Source organism: Kryptolebias marmoratus, linkage group LG20 (genome assembly GCF_001649575.2).
Source record: "Kryptolebias marmoratus isolate JLee-2015 linkage group LG20, ASM164957v2, whole genome shotgun sequence".
Classification (NCBI taxonomy): Eukaryota; Metazoa; Chordata; class Actinopteri; order Cyprinodontiformes; family Rivulidae; genus Kryptolebias; species Kryptolebias marmoratus.
The window spans coordinates 5,053,380-5,073,762 of record NC_051449.1 but is presented as its reverse complement, the minus strand read 5'-3'; the positions used below and the strand labels follow the sequence as shown (position 1 = coordinate 5,073,762).

General features: G+C 39.6%; 1 protein-coding gene across 12 annotated transcripts in view; it reads left to right on the top strand.

The window, feature by feature from the left end:
• The window catches only part of LOC108232894 (protein tyrosine phosphatase receptor type M), a 187,375-nt gene that overhangs the window by 165,063 nt on the left and 1,929 nt on the right, over positions 1 to 20,383 (top strand). For 10 of the 12 annotated variants that reach the window (XM_017410992.3, XM_025004779.2, XM_017410993.3 and 7 more), the window contains 10 exons: positions 1,435 to 1,532; positions 3,750 to 3,866; positions 5,599 to 5,753; positions 7,564 to 7,699; positions 10,065 to 10,214; positions 11,211 to 11,384; positions 12,245 to 12,376; positions 16,222 to 16,347; positions 18,249 to 18,412; positions 18,600 to 18,735. In XM_017410992.3, the coding sequence (XP_017266481.1) occupies positions 1,435 to 1,532; positions 3,750 to 3,866; positions 5,599 to 5,753; positions 7,564 to 7,699; positions 10,065 to 10,214; positions 11,211 to 11,384; positions 12,245 to 12,376; positions 16,222 to 16,347; positions 18,249 to 18,412; positions 18,600 to 18,735 (1,388 nt within the window). The remainder of the gene's footprint in view (positions 1 to 1,434; positions 1,533 to 3,749; positions 3,867 to 5,598; positions 5,754 to 7,563; positions 7,700 to 10,064; positions 10,215 to 11,210; positions 11,385 to 12,244; positions 12,377 to 16,221; positions 16,348 to 18,248; positions 18,413 to 18,599; positions 18,736 to 20,383) is intronic. The other 2 variants (XM_017410986.3, XM_017410990.3) reach the window with 2 other exon arrangements.

Here is a 20,383-nt window from a genome sequence, read left to right as displayed (position 1 = left end):
TTAATTAAAACCTGTCCAGTGGTTTAGGAGATATTTTGCTTTAAAAACAGACGAATGAATTCAGACACACAAACACATCCATCCATCAGTTTACTTTCCCTTCTTTTCTGGGCTGGGTTGCCGAAGGGCTTGGTGACTATCTCTGGCGGTCACTGCCTGCCCGCCTTTCGTGGTGCCAGGTGAAACGCAGCTGTATTCCAGACAGGCCATCAGATCTGATGGTTTTTATCTTAACTTCATTATTGTCCTCGCTAAAATCTCCTTGAGTAACACAATAACCCAGATTGTGATGATAGCTGCTGCTGAACTTCTCATGGGCACTTTCATTGTGATTTTGTTTCAGTCGTTCCAAGGCCTTTAGTGCCTAAAGCAGATAACAGATTGTATCCTTGTTTTCTAGGTGTCACCTAACTTAAATCAGCAGAACTGTTTCAAATCCTGAATGCCAAATAAAAGCTTAAAAAAGAAAATGCTGTAAAATTGTACTACATGGCCTAATTTGTAACCAGTTTTAAGGAGCTGTTTGGGTAATTTCCTACCTATTAAATAACAAAAAAAACCTGAACAGTGTGTGAATGTGTTCTGTTGTGTTTTATCCCATGTCTCTGTATGTGCTTGAACAATTCATTGTGTCTCCAGGTAATTTGGGCCAATCACAGGAGAATGCACTGTTGTGGAGATTTGCATTTACTAATTAAATTGTCAGGACTAATTCTTTTTCTCGTAGCGCTTGATTAAAATTAACCAGATTAATAATTACTTTCAACCCACAATTATTGCTCTGTGAAGTTTTGGATGTTAGAGGCATTTGAACGGGTGTCTGCTCATTTATTTGGGTATTCACCACACACACACACACACACATTCGGTTCTGGTTCAGAGGAAAGGTTGGTGCTGAACAGATGACATGCGGTGGTAATTACTTTGAGTTTTGCCAAGTGCAAATATAAACTAAAGACCAAGCTTTCCTGGAATGAATGCATATCGCCCGTTTTTCATGCCAGAGCTTCATATTAGGATCCTCTTATGAAAAGATAGACTTGGAGCCATTTTGGTCAAACCTAGTGGATAACATTATGCACAATTTTATACAAATAATGTGATCTCATGAGATTTGTTAGCACTCAGATAAGGAGTTGAGGATGACACTCAGCTACTGCCACACCAAAATTAGCTCAATATCTGTAAAATTAAAGTTATAGCTATTTTTCTGTTGGCTAAGGTCAAACAGCTGTGGAAGCCGTTTTAAATTGGATTGACTCCAAACATTAATCAGTACATTTTCACTAAATTCTGCCAAGTGGTTCAGGAGACATTTTGCGAACAGACTGACGAGGTTGACACCCACAGTTCGCAATTTTTTTTAAACTAGATTTGAAAACAATTAGCAGAACTAAATTCCTTCTCTCCTTGTCTTTTTTTTTTTTTTTAAAGGGCCCATGCAGGAGACGGTCTTCGACTTCTGGAGGATGGTGTGGCAGGAAAACACCGCTGCTATCGTCATGGTGACCAACCTGGTAGAAGTGGGCAGGGTGGGTATTAATTACCGTCACTTGAACCGCAAGAAATCAAATGGGATTATTAGATTCTCAGCCGAATGACGGCTTGATTGTATCTCGAGGCAAGCTGAGACATCTTTTATGTTTTTAATGTCTTTCAACCTCAGTGTCCATATGTTGATGTGAATGTGTGTGTGAGAGTATCCTGAATTCGTGAGGCATGGGACTCGTGTGCCGCCAGCTCTTTTTCCATCTATCTGATCAGTGAGAAGTGAAAAGAAACTGATTGATGGCCTTCATTACCAGAGAGGCATCCAGGCGACTGACTACTGTTTCATCTGAGTGGCTCTATAACAGAAGATTAGACTCTGCTGAAGCCGCCAGCTCTTGCCGGGCTCTTCGGAACAGAAACACCTCTTAATGTTGTCTTCATTGAACAAAAGGAGACTATTATTGAGTCCAAAAGACCTTTTATAATGTTCAGACCAATGGTAGCCACAATGGTGAACTCGGAGCCCTGCCTTTGTTCTAATTTGTTCCACTTAACTCACGGTCGGCCTCTTTCTGGTTAGAAAATAATCAAGAGAAAATGAAGGATTTAAAGTACAGTTTTATGCTTTGACAGCCAGGGGATTTTCTCTAGGAAATTTAAACACATTTGTACTAAAAAATCCCTTAAACGTATGCACACCTTAATTTTGCTGATGTGCCTTTTTTCAGTGGGGCTTAAATGTACCAGAGCTGATAATGATTCATGGGCCCATCTCCAGGTGCCTCATTAAGCCTTTCTTCCTGCAGTAGCTGAGCCCAGCCTGCCCCGCCCCACACCTTCTCCACACCTGCTTAGCTGCGGTGGCGTCCTCTGCGGGCGCCAGCCCCCAAACCGTCTGTTATATGATCCTTATCCAATGGCGGTCCGGTAGGTGCAGTTGGTCACAGAGACCACAGAGGGCCCCATAAAATCACTCCGCCATATCACAGTGGGCCATCTGCTCGGCACAGTTGCTGATGCACTCTGGGAAATCCTGGCGCACACACAGACGAGCACACGCAGCCTCTATCCCGACGCTTCCACACACAGGGGGCGGCACTCGGCACACTTTGATGTATGAGAGATTTATTTTTCGAAAGTTAGCGTGCTGATGTGTGTGACGAGATGACGCTTCTTTCCTCCGCATACTTTATCCACCTTAGAGGATGAATTGAAGAGCTGTGTCCCGTGCCTGTATGTGTGCCCAGAAATGAACATCTGTGTGGCATATTTCAGCCCAAAGGCTAGATCCCTCCAAACCAGGCGTTTGATTCAGAGAGATCTAATAAGGTAATGGCTTTTGGCTAATTCAATCTAGCTAGAAGTGAACGGTGGATTTGTGCTTGTCATCAGGGATTACTCATCAGGGGTGTCAGAGAGAGGGACCTGAAAGACCCCCACCCCCACCCCCCAGCTGTCTGTGTCAGTGCACAAACCAAAATCTCATTTTATTCACAATCAGCATATAGATGCCAGAAAGGAAAATTAAATCTACTTGAGGCCGACATCCCATTTATCCCTCATCAGAAATGATCATTCCCTGATATACCTCCACGATCTCTAGCTCTGTTACCAGTCTTACTACACTAGTATCAACAGTTTAATTGAACAGGGGGGTAATTTTGCACTCTTATGATACCTAATACAAGAACCATTTCCAGTGGGGCGTTTTAGATTTCCGTAGGGAAATCTATTTTAAACAGCTGAGAGTTTATTATTTCATGTCATTACAGAGTTGTCATTATATCTCCCTCATCTGATACTTGCTCACTATTTTCTTTGTCTTTATTGTCACTGTTAGGGAAATTCTTAAGGTGGGAAAATAATAAAACCCCCCCTTGGAATCTACTCTGCTGCTTTCCAGCTTTGCGTTCAATCCACCTTTAGACTCATTTTCACGTTATCGATGTGAGAATGAAAAAGCAATAAAGTGTGAATGAACTCTCCGTCAATACATGAGATACCCATTTACAGCGGCTCCTTGACCAGGGGACAAAACTAATACGAAGCAAATCTCATTTTGATTTGAAAGAAATGGATCACAAACTGAAATATCAGGTGGCAAATTGGAGGTAATGTTATGTGACAGTCTTTATTGGGGAGAAAATGACAGCCCAGGAAAAGCTGCAGGAAATTCAAATAGGAGAGATGGCTTAAAGCAACGTGAATGCAAATGAAATTAGAATGTGATGTAAAACAGTTGGTGTTCTGGCTCTCAGGTGAAGTGCTGTAAGTACTGGCCCGACGACACGGAGATCTACAGAGACATCAAGGTGACGCTGATAGAGACCGAGCTCCTGTCAGAGTATGTCATCAGAACCTTCGCTGTGGAGAAGGTACGCTTTTATTTTTAAAAGTTACGTACTCTTTTTAATTTCACCCTTTTTTTAAACTTCATCAAGCAGTTGAGCTGAATAAAATATGCTGGTTATAAAGACGTCAAGAGCGGTTTCAGAACTGCTCTGGAGCTTTAAAGAGGAATAGTTTGTAAAGTTCCTTTGCTGCTTTTGCTTCTTGTCAAAAATAATTTTTAAATATTTCTCAAGGCCGCAGAAATGGTTTGCTACTGAATGTGATAAATGTCACTTCAATAGTTCACCTCTGTTACGGCCCAAGGCCTTTTTCTCTGGGTCTCTAACCTCCATGTTTTGGACTCCTTAATTGGTGCTGATTGGAAGTGGAGGCAGCTGGCCAGTGTCTCCAGATGACGTCAGATCCACCATAAGATGCACCACTTCCTCTGACTAGGAAGCTCATTCTTTTGTCTCCCTGCCACTCTCTCCCCTTTCTCCCTTTCTTCCCCAACCAGTTATGGTTTTTTTTGTTAAATAAATTCCCTTTAAGTTATCTTTGGGTTGCTTCCCTTCATTTGTTATGGTTTAAGAGCCGGACCATAACACCTCTTATTTCAATCATTTGCTTTTCTACAATGGACATCTTCTTTTTTAAAACTTGTTGCATGAGTAACTTCAAATATTTTCTTTCTTTCTGCCACACACACTGTAGAAGAAATCCAAAACCCTAGCATTCCTTGAAGGAATGCATATCCCCTGATGGCTTTCATGCCAGAGTTTCAGACTGAAATCATTTTAGTTGCAGCTATTTCGATCAAACCTTGAACAAAAAACATTATGCAAAGTCTAATGCGATGCTGCAAGATATCACACTCAGATTATGTGTTGCGAATTAGTCTCAGCTACTTCCACGCCTAATTTTAGCCCAATATTTATAAAATCGATCGAGTTATTGCCATTTTTGTGTTGGCTTTTGTTGAGTAATTAGCAGACACCTTAAATTGAAATGACTCCAAAAGTTAATAAGTTGTAGTTGTTCATCTGATAATTACTTTAATTCAAATCTGCCCACTGGTTTATGAGATATTTTGCACATGCTAGAAATAAAAGAGCCCACACACACATGCACCACTGGAAAACATTATCGCCTTTCGTGGCGGGTGATTTAAAAAAAGCTTTTCTAATCTGCGCTATGCCAGGAACTAAAAATCTAAAATTCTACACTTTGCTTTTAGAAGTATTTATGTGGATATAAGCTGAGAAAGACCAAGTAACTTAAAGTGTTTCACAGTCGCACACATTCCCTCAACGCTGTTTCTTAGCAATGAAAGGTTTTCCAGAGGGAACACTCTCTAATCATCAGCTCTCCCGTCATGTGTTGAGTAATTAATGCTAAAAAAACAAACCAGTCACACTTTGAAGAGTTGCAGAATACTGTGACTTGTTTTAATCCAGATTTCCAGAAGTTTATAAATTAAAATTATGACTCGTCTAAAGTTCTCATATAATGAGTGGAACATACTGAAATGACAAACGGGACAGAGAACTTCCATTAAACGTGATGTTTACAGTTAGATAATGGAAATCTTGCTCTTCCTTCTTTCTATAAAGTCCATGAAGTTTATGTTTGCATTTAATTCATCTGTATTTGCTTTGGGGCGACCTCTTAGATCAGCTGTACAAATCTCATCACACTCGAGCTGGGTGGTTTTTTTATTTTTATTATTTTCTTCCTCCTCATGCTGTGTGTGTTTAACATGACTCCGATCCACAGAGAGGGGCTCATGAGATCCGGGAGATTCGACAGTTTCACTTCACCGGCTGGCCGGACCACGGCGTGCCCTATCACGCCACGGGCCTGCTGGGGTTCATTAGGAGAGTCAAGTCCAAGACTCTGACCAATGCTGGGCCCATGGTGGTTCACTGCAGGTTGGTGTGCATGGAAACACAGCTCCCCGTCTTCTGTCTCTCCTCCGTCAATCACCGTCAGAATATTCATCTGCAATCTCATTTGTTCCAGGTTTTCTGTTTGACCTAAATACTTAAATCCAAGTCCATGTAGTGTTTGCTGTTGTGATTATTGGATATGAAGGAAGTTTCTGTACATTAGCAACTTTCACAACACAACCAGATTTTTAAAGTTGTAGTATTATTTACGATTGCTGTCATGAAACAAATGAGTTAAATTTGCATTTAACCTCTGGGCAAAAACAAGACGAAAGCTGTCTTAATAGGAAAACCCATTAGAAATGTAATGCCATCTCCAGAAGCATTGTGTATTTAAATCAAAATGCAAAGATTTGAAAGTTTAAAACTTGAACTTCTTAGAAAACTGTTTAAAATAAAGGCCTGACATTCCTTGAAGGAGTGCATGTCACCCACCATCTTTCAAGCCAGAGTTTTAAACTAAAATAATCTTCTTTTGAAAGAGGATGTAGGTTTAGACCAGTGATAGGGCCGCTATCCTGCAGGTTTTAATTGTTTCCCTGCTCCAACACACCTGATTCAGTGGTTTAATCACCTCTTCATGTTCTGCAGAAGCCTGTTAATCACCCATCGATTCAGATAAGGTGTGTTGGAGCAGAGAAACAAGTAAAGCATGCAGGATGGTGGCCCTCAAGGACCAGGGTTGCCCACCTCTGGTTTAGACTCTCAACTTTTTAAAATAATGTTACGACTGCACACAATATCATGAATATTTGGGAATGACTTTCAGCTACTAACACTTAAAATTTCTTCTCAATATCTGAAAACCTGACTTTATTATAGACAATTTTTTTTAAGTAGACTGACTGTGAAGGCAATCTTAAATTGGGTTAACTCCAAAAGTTGTAGATTTACATTCAAAGATTATTTTCTGAGATGTTTTTTAAAACCTGTCTAGTGGTTCATGAGTTTTAAATAAAGATTCTGTGTGATCCGTTAGCACTCAAACTGTGTGTTAGGAATGACTCTCAGTTACTACCACCCCAAATTTGAGCTCAATATCTGTACAATTAACTTGTTAGTTAATGAGTTATTTTCTTTTTGTTTGCTAATGTCGGTTGCTAGCTTTAGAACTTTGTGCTTTTATTAAGCTGAATGTTTCATCGCCTTTTTAATTGGAAAATGCAACATTCATGATAAATTAAATAAATATAATTCATTTTTGACTTGTCAGATTTTATAATATCTTTTGTTTTTACCTCAGTGTATTTTTAATAAGCTCAGTAATTAAGATTTTTGTTTATTTTATTTTCTTTGTCTGGTTGGCTTTTTTATTTGAACTTGCATTTTGTGGATGCAGCACCAAATTGTTCTCGCTAGCAGAGACTTTCTAAGGTGTTCCTGAGCCCCGGGAAGTGATTTCCACAATAAAAGCATGTCTGTTTTATTTATTTATTTTTTGAGTCAGTGTTGCCCGAGGCCCTGAAGATCAGAACCATTCAGTATTGGTTTTCAGCTTTGTCCCAGGTGTATAGAGATTTCTGTGGATTCGCTCCACTTTTATTGACATTTATTTATACATTTTAGTGGCATGGATGATAATATCACCAAATTCTTCAGAGTATTACTTTGAGAAATGTTATTCTCAAACTGTTTACTTTTTATTATCATACTCTTACTCAAATACCTCCCTATTTTAATTTCTGAAACTCTCTCCATCAGTTGACTTTTGGACGTCCCTGAAAATGATGTCATAAGTATTAAACTGGAAATGGTTCCATCTACATGGATTCTGATGTGTGTTTGTCTGCAGTGCTGGGGCCGGTCGTACGGGCTGCTTCATCGTCATCGACATCATGCTGGACATGGCGGAGAGGGAAGGCGTGGTGGACATTTACAACTGCGTGAGGGAGCTGCGCTCACGGAGGGTCAACATGGTCCAGACTGAGGTACGGTGAACCTGCTCTCTCTGTGACCTCAGCACACGGGTGTTAAACTCCATTCCTCGGGGGGCCGCTCTCATGCATGTTTTAGATGTGTTCTTGCTTAAAAACACCTGGTTTTAATGGACGACTTGTTGCCACGGTCCTGGAGAACTTGATGATTTGGTGAGGAGGTAATAAAACCGTTTGAATCAGGTGTGTTGGAGCAGAAAAACCTAAAACTCCCAGGACAGCGGCCCTCGAGGCCCGGAGTTTGACACCCCTGACTTAGCAGAGCTGGAATCTGTCTGCAAAAACCACATCAGTAAAATGTGGAATACTGACAGATTGTGGCTATCAAAGGTGGATTAAGTCATATCCACAATTAATTCTCACTGCTTCAAAGCAAATGCTTAATTATAAGAGAAGTACTTTCACTCAAAACAAAAAAAATCATTATATTGTTATTAAGGTAGCAGCTTAGGTGGTAAACAAGAGGTTTCTGACAAACTTACCAGCTAATGATGATCCCAATTATCTTCTAAATTTAGAGATTCATCAATACCACTTTAATTAAACCGAGTACAAGTGCTTACATTTGAGTACTTGCCCATACCATTTACCAATACAAGTACTAATAAATGGCTATTTTTGTGTTAACTTGTCAAACGGAACCAGGAGGGGAACGGTCTTCTGGTGATACTGAATATTGCCCCTTCTTTTGACAACTTTGCCAAGCGGAGTTTGCAGTCTGCTTTTTGATGGTTAGCAAACAGCTTTATGGTGCATTGCTGCCACCAGCTGATAGGGACTGTAGATCAGAACAGTCAAATTAAAATAAAAGCCTCCACACAGCTGATACTGCTCCTCTTCAGCCACCTGACTTTTCACCCTGCCATAAAGTGATATTGGTACTGTGGTATCGAAACACTTTAATGAGTAAGAGTACACGCACACAATATCGGACATAAACCCGATACTAGTATCAGTAATCTGTGTATCCCTATCTAAAATGCAACATGATCATTTTAATTGTTGTCGCAAGTTCAAGTGTTACATTTTCAGCAAAAGTGTTTAAAATGGTTAAAGCAGAACCCTGTATTTTATCGCACACTGTCAAGCCATCACTTGTGACACTTTTGCATTTGTAATTACCATTTTTGTACCAAAGACATTTAATAAACTGCACAGAATTATTTCACAGGGTGCAATGCACAAGTGCTTGGCATCACAAGCCGTAGTTAAGGGGTTTAGAGGCTTGGAACAGACAGGATTTAGCTCATATCGTTGACTGAAAACATTCCTGGCTCATATTCTAGCTTTGTTCCAGTGTGGACAACCGAATGACTTTCCTGAATACCGGCCATCTGGAGTTGTCCATAGTGTCGTTGAATGCATCATTTCCCCGTAATTCTGTTTAAATCACAAGCGTCATTGGACTTAATGGGCAAATGTTTCATCGCTGACGTCTGAATGGGGATTTGAGCAACCTGAGACCAAACGTTGAGTCATCCTCCTGAAGTTCGGTGACCTTCAGTGTATTTTCCCTCGCAGGTGTTTGTGCTCGTTTGGCAGAGCTCCTCCGCCGTGCTTTAATTTGTGCATGAAAACGTTCTGCCTCTGCTTGTTTATGGTTTACAAGCTCGGAAAAGATCCGTCGAGCTGTAGCTGACCTACTGACCCCAGCACGGACCACTCAGACTTCTCTCATCGGGTTCTGGACGAATAATAAACGGCAGAACATGTTTCTCTTTGAATCTCTAAATCGGTGACCCCTGTGTACATGTGTGGATTTTGGTACAAAGTGACAAGGAAGTGTCAGCTGAAAATGTCACTTCAGAATAGATTTGCATCAAGCTTCAAGCCGTGTCAACATCTCCATCGCTTGACTGATCAACTTCAGGAGGGAGAAATGTGCTGCATTTTTTTGCTTCAGTGACTTTTTTTGAAAAAAAAAACAAAACATCAGCCTTTTTTATGATTTGATTATTGTAACAATTGTGACAACACTGGAACCATGCATGCTCAGGTTGGATCAAATCTGTGCAAAATATTGAGAAAAGGTCAGGTAATTTTTAGAAAATACTCCCTGCCAGGTCTCAAAAGGAAGCTTTTAGAAGGTAGTTAAATCAGTTTTGTAGCAAAGAAGAAAAAAAAATGCTAAAATTTATAATGTATTCTTTGAACATAGACAATGACAAATATTAGTCATAGAAATTGCCAACGGGGTAAACCGAAAACATAGTAAAGTCAAGAAAAGGTCACTGAAATCTTAGCGAAACTGCACAGAACTCCTGATTTGTGCTTTTCTGCTGCTGGTCACAACAAAAACAAATACATTTGTGATCTAAGACATCTGATAGATTCGCAATGAGGATGCTGTTTTTTTCAGGAGCAGTATGTTTTTATCCATGACGCCATTTTGGAGGCATGTCTTTGTGGCGACACGACCATCCCTGCCAGCCAGCTCCGCTCCGTCTACTACGACATGAACCGCCTGGAACCGCAGACCAACTCCAGCCCCATTAAGGAGGAGTTCAGGGTGAGCAGATATTTACTGTAACCAGAGGAAAAAAGACTGCTGAAATTTGCTGAAGCTGACACTGAGTTGTTAGAACAAAAAGAAGCAGAACACTAACTAAAAGCTAAAAGTAGCAAAACAGCAGCTAGGAGCTAAAAGTGGCACTAAAAGTGAAAACAAGCAAACACTAGCAAAAACCAGCAATATACTAGCTCGAAGCTAGAATAGCGAAAGGCTACCTAGTAGTTAAAAAATGCATAATTCAGGTTAAAACCAAAAAGTAAAATGCTTGCTAAAAGGTAAAAGGAGCAAAACGGAAGCTAAAAGGAGCAAAAGGTTAAATTAGAAGTAGCATAAGAAGGTATAATAGAGTAGTTATGCTGAAGAAAACTTTAAAAAGAACATTGTTTTTGAAGGAACTGAAGAGATCTCAATGTATTTAATATTTGCAAATAAAATTAAATATTTCTAAAAGTATAAAAGGTACAAAAACTAAAAGCCATCTCCAGAATGAACATGTTGATGAATTGCTAGAATTGCAGAAGTAATTTTATTGCAAAAAACCTACAGAAAAACAACAACAGCAACAAAAAAAGAACACAATAGTATGAATGCTGAATTGGCATTCACACAATAAGACGTTTAAACAGCGTGTGCAAATGCCTAATAGCTCAAATATCTCAAATGCAGGACGAGTTGAAAACAACTGTAAACATGTTGTCTCTTCATGAATGGCACTGCCCCCCTCTGGGCCAATCAGGAGCAAATATATTTCCTTGCATTAATCTGTAACCGTAGCACTTCCCCCCCCCTCGGGGCAATGAGTGTTGTATGAAATGTGTCGTCCCTCGAAGTTTCATCACAGTAACATCAGGGGAGTCAGAGTGATCGCTAATGTAACTGATTAAAGAATTGCATTGTTAATTACCATAGTGGGAGATAATTAGCACACTCAAGCCCCCAGTGCCTACCTTCCTGCGTCGATATGACAGCATGTAATCTGCTCCAACCCGGCAGACTCTGAATATGGTGACTCCCACGCTGCGGGTGGAGGACTGCAGCATCGCCCTGCTGCCTCGAAACCACGAGAAGAACCGCTGCATGGACGTCCTGCCGCCAGACCGCTGCCTGCCCTTTCTGATCACCATCGACGGGGAGAGCTCCAACTACATCAACGCTGCACTCATGGACGTAAGTGTCAAACCTGGAGACCCCGTTTGCCGAAACTCCGCGGGCGATGGGAACGTTCGAGCTAATTGCATCGCTCTAAATTTAAAATGGTAAATTGGCACCGAGGCACATGCCAGGAAAGTGTAACAGCTTCTCTGTGTGTGAAGTGGAACTTTCCCACATGTTGCTTTTCCTGTCAATCACTAATCACCGTTTTAAAAACAGCTATTTTTACTGCAGCGAGGGGAATATAAGTGGTGACCTTGATAATTAGCATCCTATTTATAACAATGGACCTCGTTTTATGTTATTGCCAAATGTTGCAGATGTTTTAAGTATCTTTTCCTTTTTTACCAGTAAAAAAATATAAACTTGAGGAGTTTTTGGTTATCTTATAGGGTTTTTTGTCAGCATTCAGATTTGACTTCCCATCTTGACCAGTGAGCTGTATTATAACTAGAAACTGGACCTGAGAGCCTGAAGTTTAAGCCACAAAGGACAAACGCTGCCGAGTGGCTTGATGCAGTACAATTTTTTTCATTGATTATCCAAACTGAAATTACTAAGATTGCTGTGTTTGGGATGCTGACTGAATCCGACTTCATAAATAAAATGAACTATCCCTTAAATGAAGCACCTAATGAACACCTTGAAAAGAAGAGTGAACTTTTTGTCACCTTTCAGAGTCGAGTAAGTGACCTTTCAAGTTCAAAATTCTTCTTAGTCATCCAAAAGAGCCAAAGGCTCCTTTTAAAGTCTGTTGCACCAATGTAATCTCCATAGACATGAAATTTCCATTAGAGGCAGGCCAGAGGATGGAAACTCTATTAAAAACAGTTCAACATAATGATTTCCCTTTTTTTCTGCTCTTCCTCCTCCAGAGTTACAAGCAACCCTCTGCATTCATAGTGACCCAGCACCCACTGCCAAACACAGTGAAGGACTTTTGGAGATTGGTGCTGGACTACCACTGCACGTCTATAGTGATGCTTAATGATGTGGACCCGGCTCAGGTAAACCAGACCTGATATATGAGCTCAAACACACACAGTGGTTCCTCAGGGAACATTGCAAGAAGTTGAGTAACAAGTAGACTCGCACAAAAAGTAGCTGCTCATCACAACTGTGTATAAACTCTGGGAAAAAATAAGATGTATTTTTGTTCGAAACACCATATATTTGTATGTACACAGAGTGTGTTTGAAATGCTGGAGGTGCTGCAGAGAGGATGCCATGAAAGTGGAAGGAGGCCTCTGGATGAGGCTTTCCAGATTTCTCAGCCCGAGGCTCTGTCATAACACCCGGGGATCAAAGCCTGAAGCCAGGCTGCTCCCCCCACACCCAAATCCCCTTTCCCTAGGAGACTGACTGACTGGCTGGATAGAAAGGGCCTTTCATTCAATATTCTCACTGTAGCCGGCCCATCAGGCAGCCAAGAAAGCAGCACAGGTGGGAGTGGAAGGAGGGCGTGTAGATGGAGGAGAGGGAGATGGAGATTTGCCATCTCCTCGATCCACATCTTAGTTTATGCATCTGTTAAATTTGTCAGGTTTTGACAGGTTCTCAAAGGGAGCTCCAAAGTGGTGCTTAAACTGCCACACAAACTCGGCACATGTTTGAGGAATAAAGTGAGTGTATGTTTGTATGTCCGTCCCTGCTCAGGTTTCCTGGCTTGTTAATTTTAATTCGACCGAATTAAAATTGTGTGCTAAGAGCAAATAGAGCTGCGAGGACAGCGAGATGCTCCACAGGTGCATGGTCTTTACTGAGATCCCTCACCTGCAGAGCAGAAATTTGAGGAATTTAGCTGCTTTTTAAAAAAATATTCCTCAGAGAGTTTGCGTTTCTTCATTTTTAGAATAATCAACAACACTTTCGATAACCTGGTTACTTTATAATAATTGCTATTTTGCAAGAATTTATTTATTTTTGACCTCTTAAGCAGAATCCAAGGTAACAAATTTTTAAATACCCTTTCTTTGTCCATCTGTTGCAGCAATTGCAAAATGAGAGATGAACACAGAAAAGCGTGTTTTTCAAAGAGCTGAATTGTCACCGGTTTAGAATTATGAGAGGATCCATCTTGTTGGGTTCTGAACTATCTGCGTGTGGCCAAATACACGGTTTATTACAACTTAACATCCTTTTTAAAAGCTACAAGCAGTCAATATTTATTGACTAACTCGCTCTGCTTGCTGCATTTTATTAACCTGATTATCTGATTGACTCACACAGTCACTTTTTAGGTATTTTTATCACCAAAGGCAAAACAGAATCACTGGATATACATCTGCGACTGATTACCGCTTGGAGTCAGCTCATTTTAAGATGGCTGCCACAGCTAACTGATCTTAAAAAACTCAAAAATGGCTATTCTTTGGTCAGTTTTACAGATATTTATAGCTAAAATGTGGTGTGATTGAAGCTCAGAATCCTCAATAGATAATCTGGGCTCTGACAGATGTCACTCTCAAAATTTGACCAAAAAGGCTAAAATGTCAACATTTTTCTAGATGAGATTATAAATCTGTCTGTTTAAAGGCAGACTGAGCTCAGTTTTGGTTGCTGTTTTGGAGAGTTCAACCTTGGCACCTTCTTCTCTGCAAAATAAGTTAGATTTGAGTTTGCAGATCTACAGCAGAATGCAGCCAGTTGCAGGGCTGGAGAACATTTTTAATAATCCATTGTTTCACAGAAAGTACAACTCGAAATACAAAGAAACAAGTTCACACTTTCTCCATGCAGGAGGCACATCATCGACAGCTCTTTGTGTAAAACCCTGTTGTGTTCAGGGAGGCTGAATGAGATTACAGCAGGAACATGTAACCTGAGTGCAAGCATCAGACACTGATTAGAACAAATTGTTATGTTGTGCATTTACTTTTCTATAGGATGGTTTTTAAACATTTCTTACCTGACGGTTTCTGCATAAAATAAGTCATTTTTATTTCTAAAGTACGTTTAAAACAACAGAATTTGACCCAAAGTCTTCATAGAGGACAATGAATTGACGGAAAAAATCACAAAAACTATTCAGTTTAAGTCATATAAAACATAACGTAACCTGGAACAAAACGGAGGAAAATGCAGGTGAAGAACAGCTTCTCTGTAAAAGAATACACTGAACGTTTCCAGCAGGTCATATAAATCATGTTTAAGACAAAAACGCCTTTTTTAAGTCTTTGAGCGTTTTTAATTCACAGCAGTTCTTGTTCCTTTATTTAAAAGAGAGACACGTTTTAAAGTATATTAGGTTTTCTGTGCTTGTATGCATATTTTATTGTCTGAAGTCTTTACTAACTGGAAAACCCTGGATATACGAGAAGAAAGCAACTGGAAACTTTGTTGGGATTAGATTCCACGCGCTCCGTGAAGGAGAGCAGTGTCGTGTGTTTCCTACCTCCATTAATTCAGCTGCAAAGTTGATTTTTGCAAATCAAACCAAGTTAGAGTGAAACATTGAGGGGTTTTTTTTTTTAGGTGTCTTGATTTCTAAATGCCCCAATTAGTGATTTCCAATCAGGAAAGTGGCAAAAAGTCACAAATGAGAGTCCTGAGTGCATAAAATTAAGACAACAGGTCTGTTTTTTGGTAAATTAAGACATTTCACCTGCAGCCTTAGAGCCTATTCGGGTTTGATGAAGAATAAATATCTTTATGAACCCTCCTCCTTTTTGGTTCAGTCTGACTGTGAGTCACTGGGCAGGTTGTGTAAATAAAAAAAAAAAAACTGCAGATAAAAACACAGAGAAAGGTAACAGCTTGCCAATAAAGCTCGCATATTAATTTTATAAGCCCTGAGCTTCACTTTGGGTGCGTTTGTTTTTGTTTTTGTCTTGTGGTTTTTTTTATATTTTTAGAGGCTAATGATGTGAAAAGCTGGTTTTAAAAAAATGATAACAGTTTATTTTGTTGTGTCAGTCAGTGACAAAAAGAAAGTTGGAATTTACATTCGTCTGGGGGAAGATAAATTAAGAACGGCAATAAGTTTCCTGTCAGGTTGTAAAATACTCAAATAAGCTCTCCCACAGCATTATTAGCTCATTTTCTCTGAAATAGGAAAAATGTAGACATTATGATAATAATTTGCAGCTGATATTATAGCAAAAAGCTTGAACAAAGGAAAAAAACTTTGACCTTCCCAATTCCGAGGTTCCTTGAATGCAGCATGAGTTCAGGATGTTTACAGTCTGCAACTTTAAACTAAAATATCTGTTTTTTACCCATAAATTAGGAGCCTGATATGAATAATTGATGAGGGTTTTTAATAAAAGAGTTTTAAAACGCATTTATTTATAACTGTCTTTCTTAAAGACACACAAAAGATAAATCTAAATATGCAAAAAAAACAATGATTATCATTAATCCGTGATTATTTTTGTTAATAATATGTCCTGCAGTTAACGTAAGTGAATTTAAGGAGGTGACTTGAGTTCATTTGATCAAGAAAAATTAGAAAATCGGTTCATCAGTCTGAAAAATGTGTAAAAACTGAACAAAGAATGTTTTTTCTTTTAGAGGAGAAGAAAAATCGTTTATGGCTTGTAAAAGATTTTAGTTAAATTCAATAAACAAAAAGTCAAATGATTATTAAAAAGCTCTCATACTTGGAATACATCTGTGTATCAAAAAAAACAAATTTAGTTTATGAAAAGAAAATCATTTTTATTGAATTTCCCTCAGTGAATAGCTTTTTACCTTAAAAAAATAACTTCTTTCAATCTTTTAGTTCAATTTTCATCATTTTAGCACAAGTAAGGATCTCAAACTCATCTTTGAATTTTCTTTTTATGTGTGTTTTGTCTGTGTTTGTGTATCTGCATCTTTCTTTGTGTGTGGATGTGTGTATTTTATTCAGCTGTGTCCACAGTACTGGCCAGAAAACGGAGTCCACCGCCACGGGCCCATCCAGGTGGAGTTCGTCTCCGCCGACCTGGAGGAGGACATCATCAGCAGAATATTTCGGATCTACAACGCAGCTCGGGTACGGCGAACACACAAAGCGCTAAAAAACATGATGACTCCGACCTGTCGCTGCAGTCCGCTCTTTTTGTTCGACTTGTCCTCCCCGTTGTGATCCCAACAGCCCATTTCTCCTGCGACTGCACACCTCACACATCCCACACGTGTGCCGGCCTGTCCGTGTCCGTTCAAGCTGCGCCGACTCTTTTTTTCCCCTTCTTTAACGACACAACTGCACCAGTGATTGGACCGAGATGTGATTGCCCCCAAATCTTTCAGACAGCTTGATAAATTTTCACCTGTGCTTGAAAAAGGGAGAAATCAGAGTTTCACAGCAATTTGTGTGAACCTTTAAAAGTTTTTTTTTTTTTGCTGAATTTAGAAGAAAAACACATTTTCATGTGGAATCCAACAAAGAAGAGTTTTCTAAAACAAAGGTTGAGGGTTTTTTTGAGGTCTACCAAAAGAAGACACATTTTTAAGGTACTAAAATCCCCCCAAAAAACTTGAAAACATTAGAACTTTTCACATTTTTACCTTAATGTTGGCTTGAGAATTTTAGTCAAAGACAGAGTCTTGTGTGCAAGTGATGGCTGAGCACTTAATATTACTTTATGTTGCTTAAATCATTTTAAAAGCACCAAAGTTTAAAATTAATTGTTGTTTTTCACACCAAAGAGCAAAAAATATAGGAAAAGTTACAACAATAATTGTCATACTGACTGAAAGCAAGTTTGTTGGTTTAAATATTTATGCCCCGCCGCCAATGGTGAAGGTGGAGCGATAATGTTTCTGTCCATTTCTCTGTGTGTGTGTGTGTGTGTGTGTGTGGCCATGTATTTGATACATTGTGGGGACAATTTTCCTAACATATACTACCTTGTGAGGACCAACTGCTCCTTGTGGGGACCAAAGCCTGGTCCCCATGAGGAGCAGGCTTTGGTTAGGTATGTACTGGTAATGGTTAGGGTAAGGGTCAGGGTTAGGCTGTAGTTAGGGTGTAGAAATGAATGGAAGTCAATGGAAAGTCCCTGCAAAGACAGAGAGACATAACGTGTGTGTGTGTGTGTGTGTTTGTTTGGAAAAAACATTATAAACGGATTTTATTTGACCTTGCAGAAAGTAATCGTTGAGTTGACATCCACAACCTTTGGGGTCAAACCAATGCAAGATGGCCGCCACATTAAAACAATATCAGCAAACACAAAAATGTGTATAACTCAGGTGTGGTAGTAGCTGAGACTGAACCTGAACTGATCAGGTGATATCTTTTTGTTTAACACCTTGCCGTAAATGATTGGAATCAACTCTGTTTGAATGTTAGCAAAATATGTCATGAACCACTGAATGGATTCCAAGGAAACGTTTTAAAAGTAATCCCTGCATTGGCATCTACATCTGACCTTTTGACCTTTTAAAAGGTCAGTTGTTTTATGTATGGAAACATTAAAACTTTAAGAAATAAAAGTATCTGCCTTCTAAAGACGCCACAGCAGCAAAGTTTTAAACAAATTGCCGTTCCCGGTCGGTCAGCTTTGCATCGTAAGAACTCCTGGAACAGAAGGGGTCCCACCTGCGGTCACCTGCGTAAGCTCCTTATCCCAACAGTCTCCTCCTCTTACTAACACGCCGTAACGTCCTCTGACTCCGTCACGTTAAGCACACGACGGTCTAACCACATATGATCACTGACAGGAGTAATTGATCGATACATGGAGACATCTGTCTGCAGCTTCAGATGAGCTCATCCATCACCCTGTCTTATCGGCCCAATCATCTCCTGAGTGACTGTTTTTGCTCTTTATCCATCTTTGTCTGGCCTCAATCGAGCTTAGATCTACAGTCTGATTGCTTCACTTCACCCCCCACCCCCCCCTTTGTGTGTGTCAACTTGTGATAACCAGTTCGTCCTTGTCCTCCCAGCCTCAGGACGGTTACAGGATGGTGCAGCAGTTCCAGTTCCTGGGTTGGCCCATGTACAGAGACACGCCCATGTCCAAGCGCTCCTTCCTCAAGCTCATTCGACAGGTGGACAAGTGGCAGGAGGAGTACGACGGGGGCGAGGGGCGCACCGTGGTCCACTGTCTGTAAGTTCGCTCAGCGGGAACTTCAGTCCCTCCTGGCATTAAAAAAATGAAACATCTCCACCTACTGACCGAAAGCTGTTACTGCAACAAAAAGACTCACTGCTCTGCACTTCAGCTCAGCTTTTTTTTTTTTATTTTATTTTTTCTTTAGTTTAGACCAAACTTTCATGTGACTTAAATGTTACAGGAACGGAGGCGGCCGCAGCGGGACCTTCTGTGCCATCAGCATCGTGTGTGAGATGCTCCAGCACCAGCACTCTGTGGATGTTTTTCATGCTGTCAAAACACTGAGGAACAACAAACCCAACATGGTGGACCTGCTGGTAAGGACCACCGCAGCTCTTTTATTAAAAACGATTTATGTTTTACCTGTATAATTCCTAACAAGGCAACAGAGACAGAAATAGGTGGAAATTTACTTCCCGGTAGTCGGACAGGGTGGTAGAATATTTTAATTTCACGTGTAATTTAATGCAAGTTTCAGCTTCATTCCCTGAAGCATGAAAGCCGAGCAATTATGTAACTGCCTGTGTGTGTTCAGTTGTCTCTGTTAGCAAAATATCTCATGAACCACCGGACAGCTTTTAATGAAACTCTGAGACAACATTCACTGGATGTGAATCAACTACTGACTCACAGCTAATGAGCTGTAGCGAACAGAGAAATGGTTATAACTCAGTCAGTTTTACAAATATTTAGCTAAAACTCAGTGTGGTAGTAGCTGAGAGTCATCTTAAACACATACCTTAAGCTCTAACAGTTTATCTGCTTACCTGGTTTAGAATTAAGTTTTAAAGAATGTAGAAAACTTAATCAAAATTTACCAGCAAATTATCTCAACATTGAGTTTTTTTCTAAAATGTTTGTTTTCTAAAAGCTTTTTATTTAAGGATACGTGAAATGCCATGAGCGCTTTCTCCTCCTCGTACTTTTTAACTTAACCTTGATGTTAAAAAGAGGTGCCGCTCTCGTATAATTGAGGTTGACTTTTATAATTCAGAGCTTTTCAAGTTGTCAAAAATCCAGTCTCATTGTAAGGATTCAAAAAATCTTACAGTGAAGTCGAGTGCTGATCAAGGACGCGGAAACTAAAATCCACTCAGCTCTGAAGCAGGTTCAAATGAACTGCATTTCAGTCGAGTATTTTTATTTGATGGATAAAAAAAGTGGTTTTTATCTGCCTAATGCTATGTTTTGAGAACTGAGTGGATAATTTGATTAGGTGGTCATGTTGCAGTGCAGAATTTGCGAACTCTTGGACAAAACCTTTGCTATAATGAATGGAAAGTAACAAAAATCAGTCAAAGATGTTATATTTCTTCAGTGTTTTAGTACGATTTTAACATTTGATACTCCAAGATTAGAACAAATGAGAAACAAATCTAAAATCCTCACTTTCAAAGCAGTAAATTTTGATAACTGTGTCGCTAATTCTTCCAACAAAAGGCTCGGTTCTTTAAGATTCCTGGACTTTATTCAGTTTTTTGTGTTCATTGGTCTGGAGGCTGTAAGATTCACTACAACTAGAACCTTTTTTAATAAATCAAGTGTGTTGACGTGTTTTTCGCACCAGTTTCTTCTTGAAGAGCTTGTTCGCTTTCTGTCCTTCGCTTTCTAAAGATCGTAAGACTTTTGCTTCCAACTTTTTAGTATTAGAAGGTTAGAAGATTACGTTATTTTTCAACTGCAAATGAGAGGAACAAAGGGAATTTTCTTATAACCTTGACAGCACTTCAGGAGGCTTTTAAAATCCCCGTGACTTCATCAAATGAGGGTTGTTGTTTTTTTATCAATTATTTACAGTTTTAGTCCAAAAGAGAAGAAAAAAAAATGCAAAAACAGAAAATAATAAATAAAACTTTTCATCAGAAAGTGTGGAATAAGATAATACTGCTAGAGAGTACTCTGTTTATTTAGATTTCTCACTTTTGTTTCAGATAAAACAAAAGTTCTTTCTTTACTTTGTCTTTT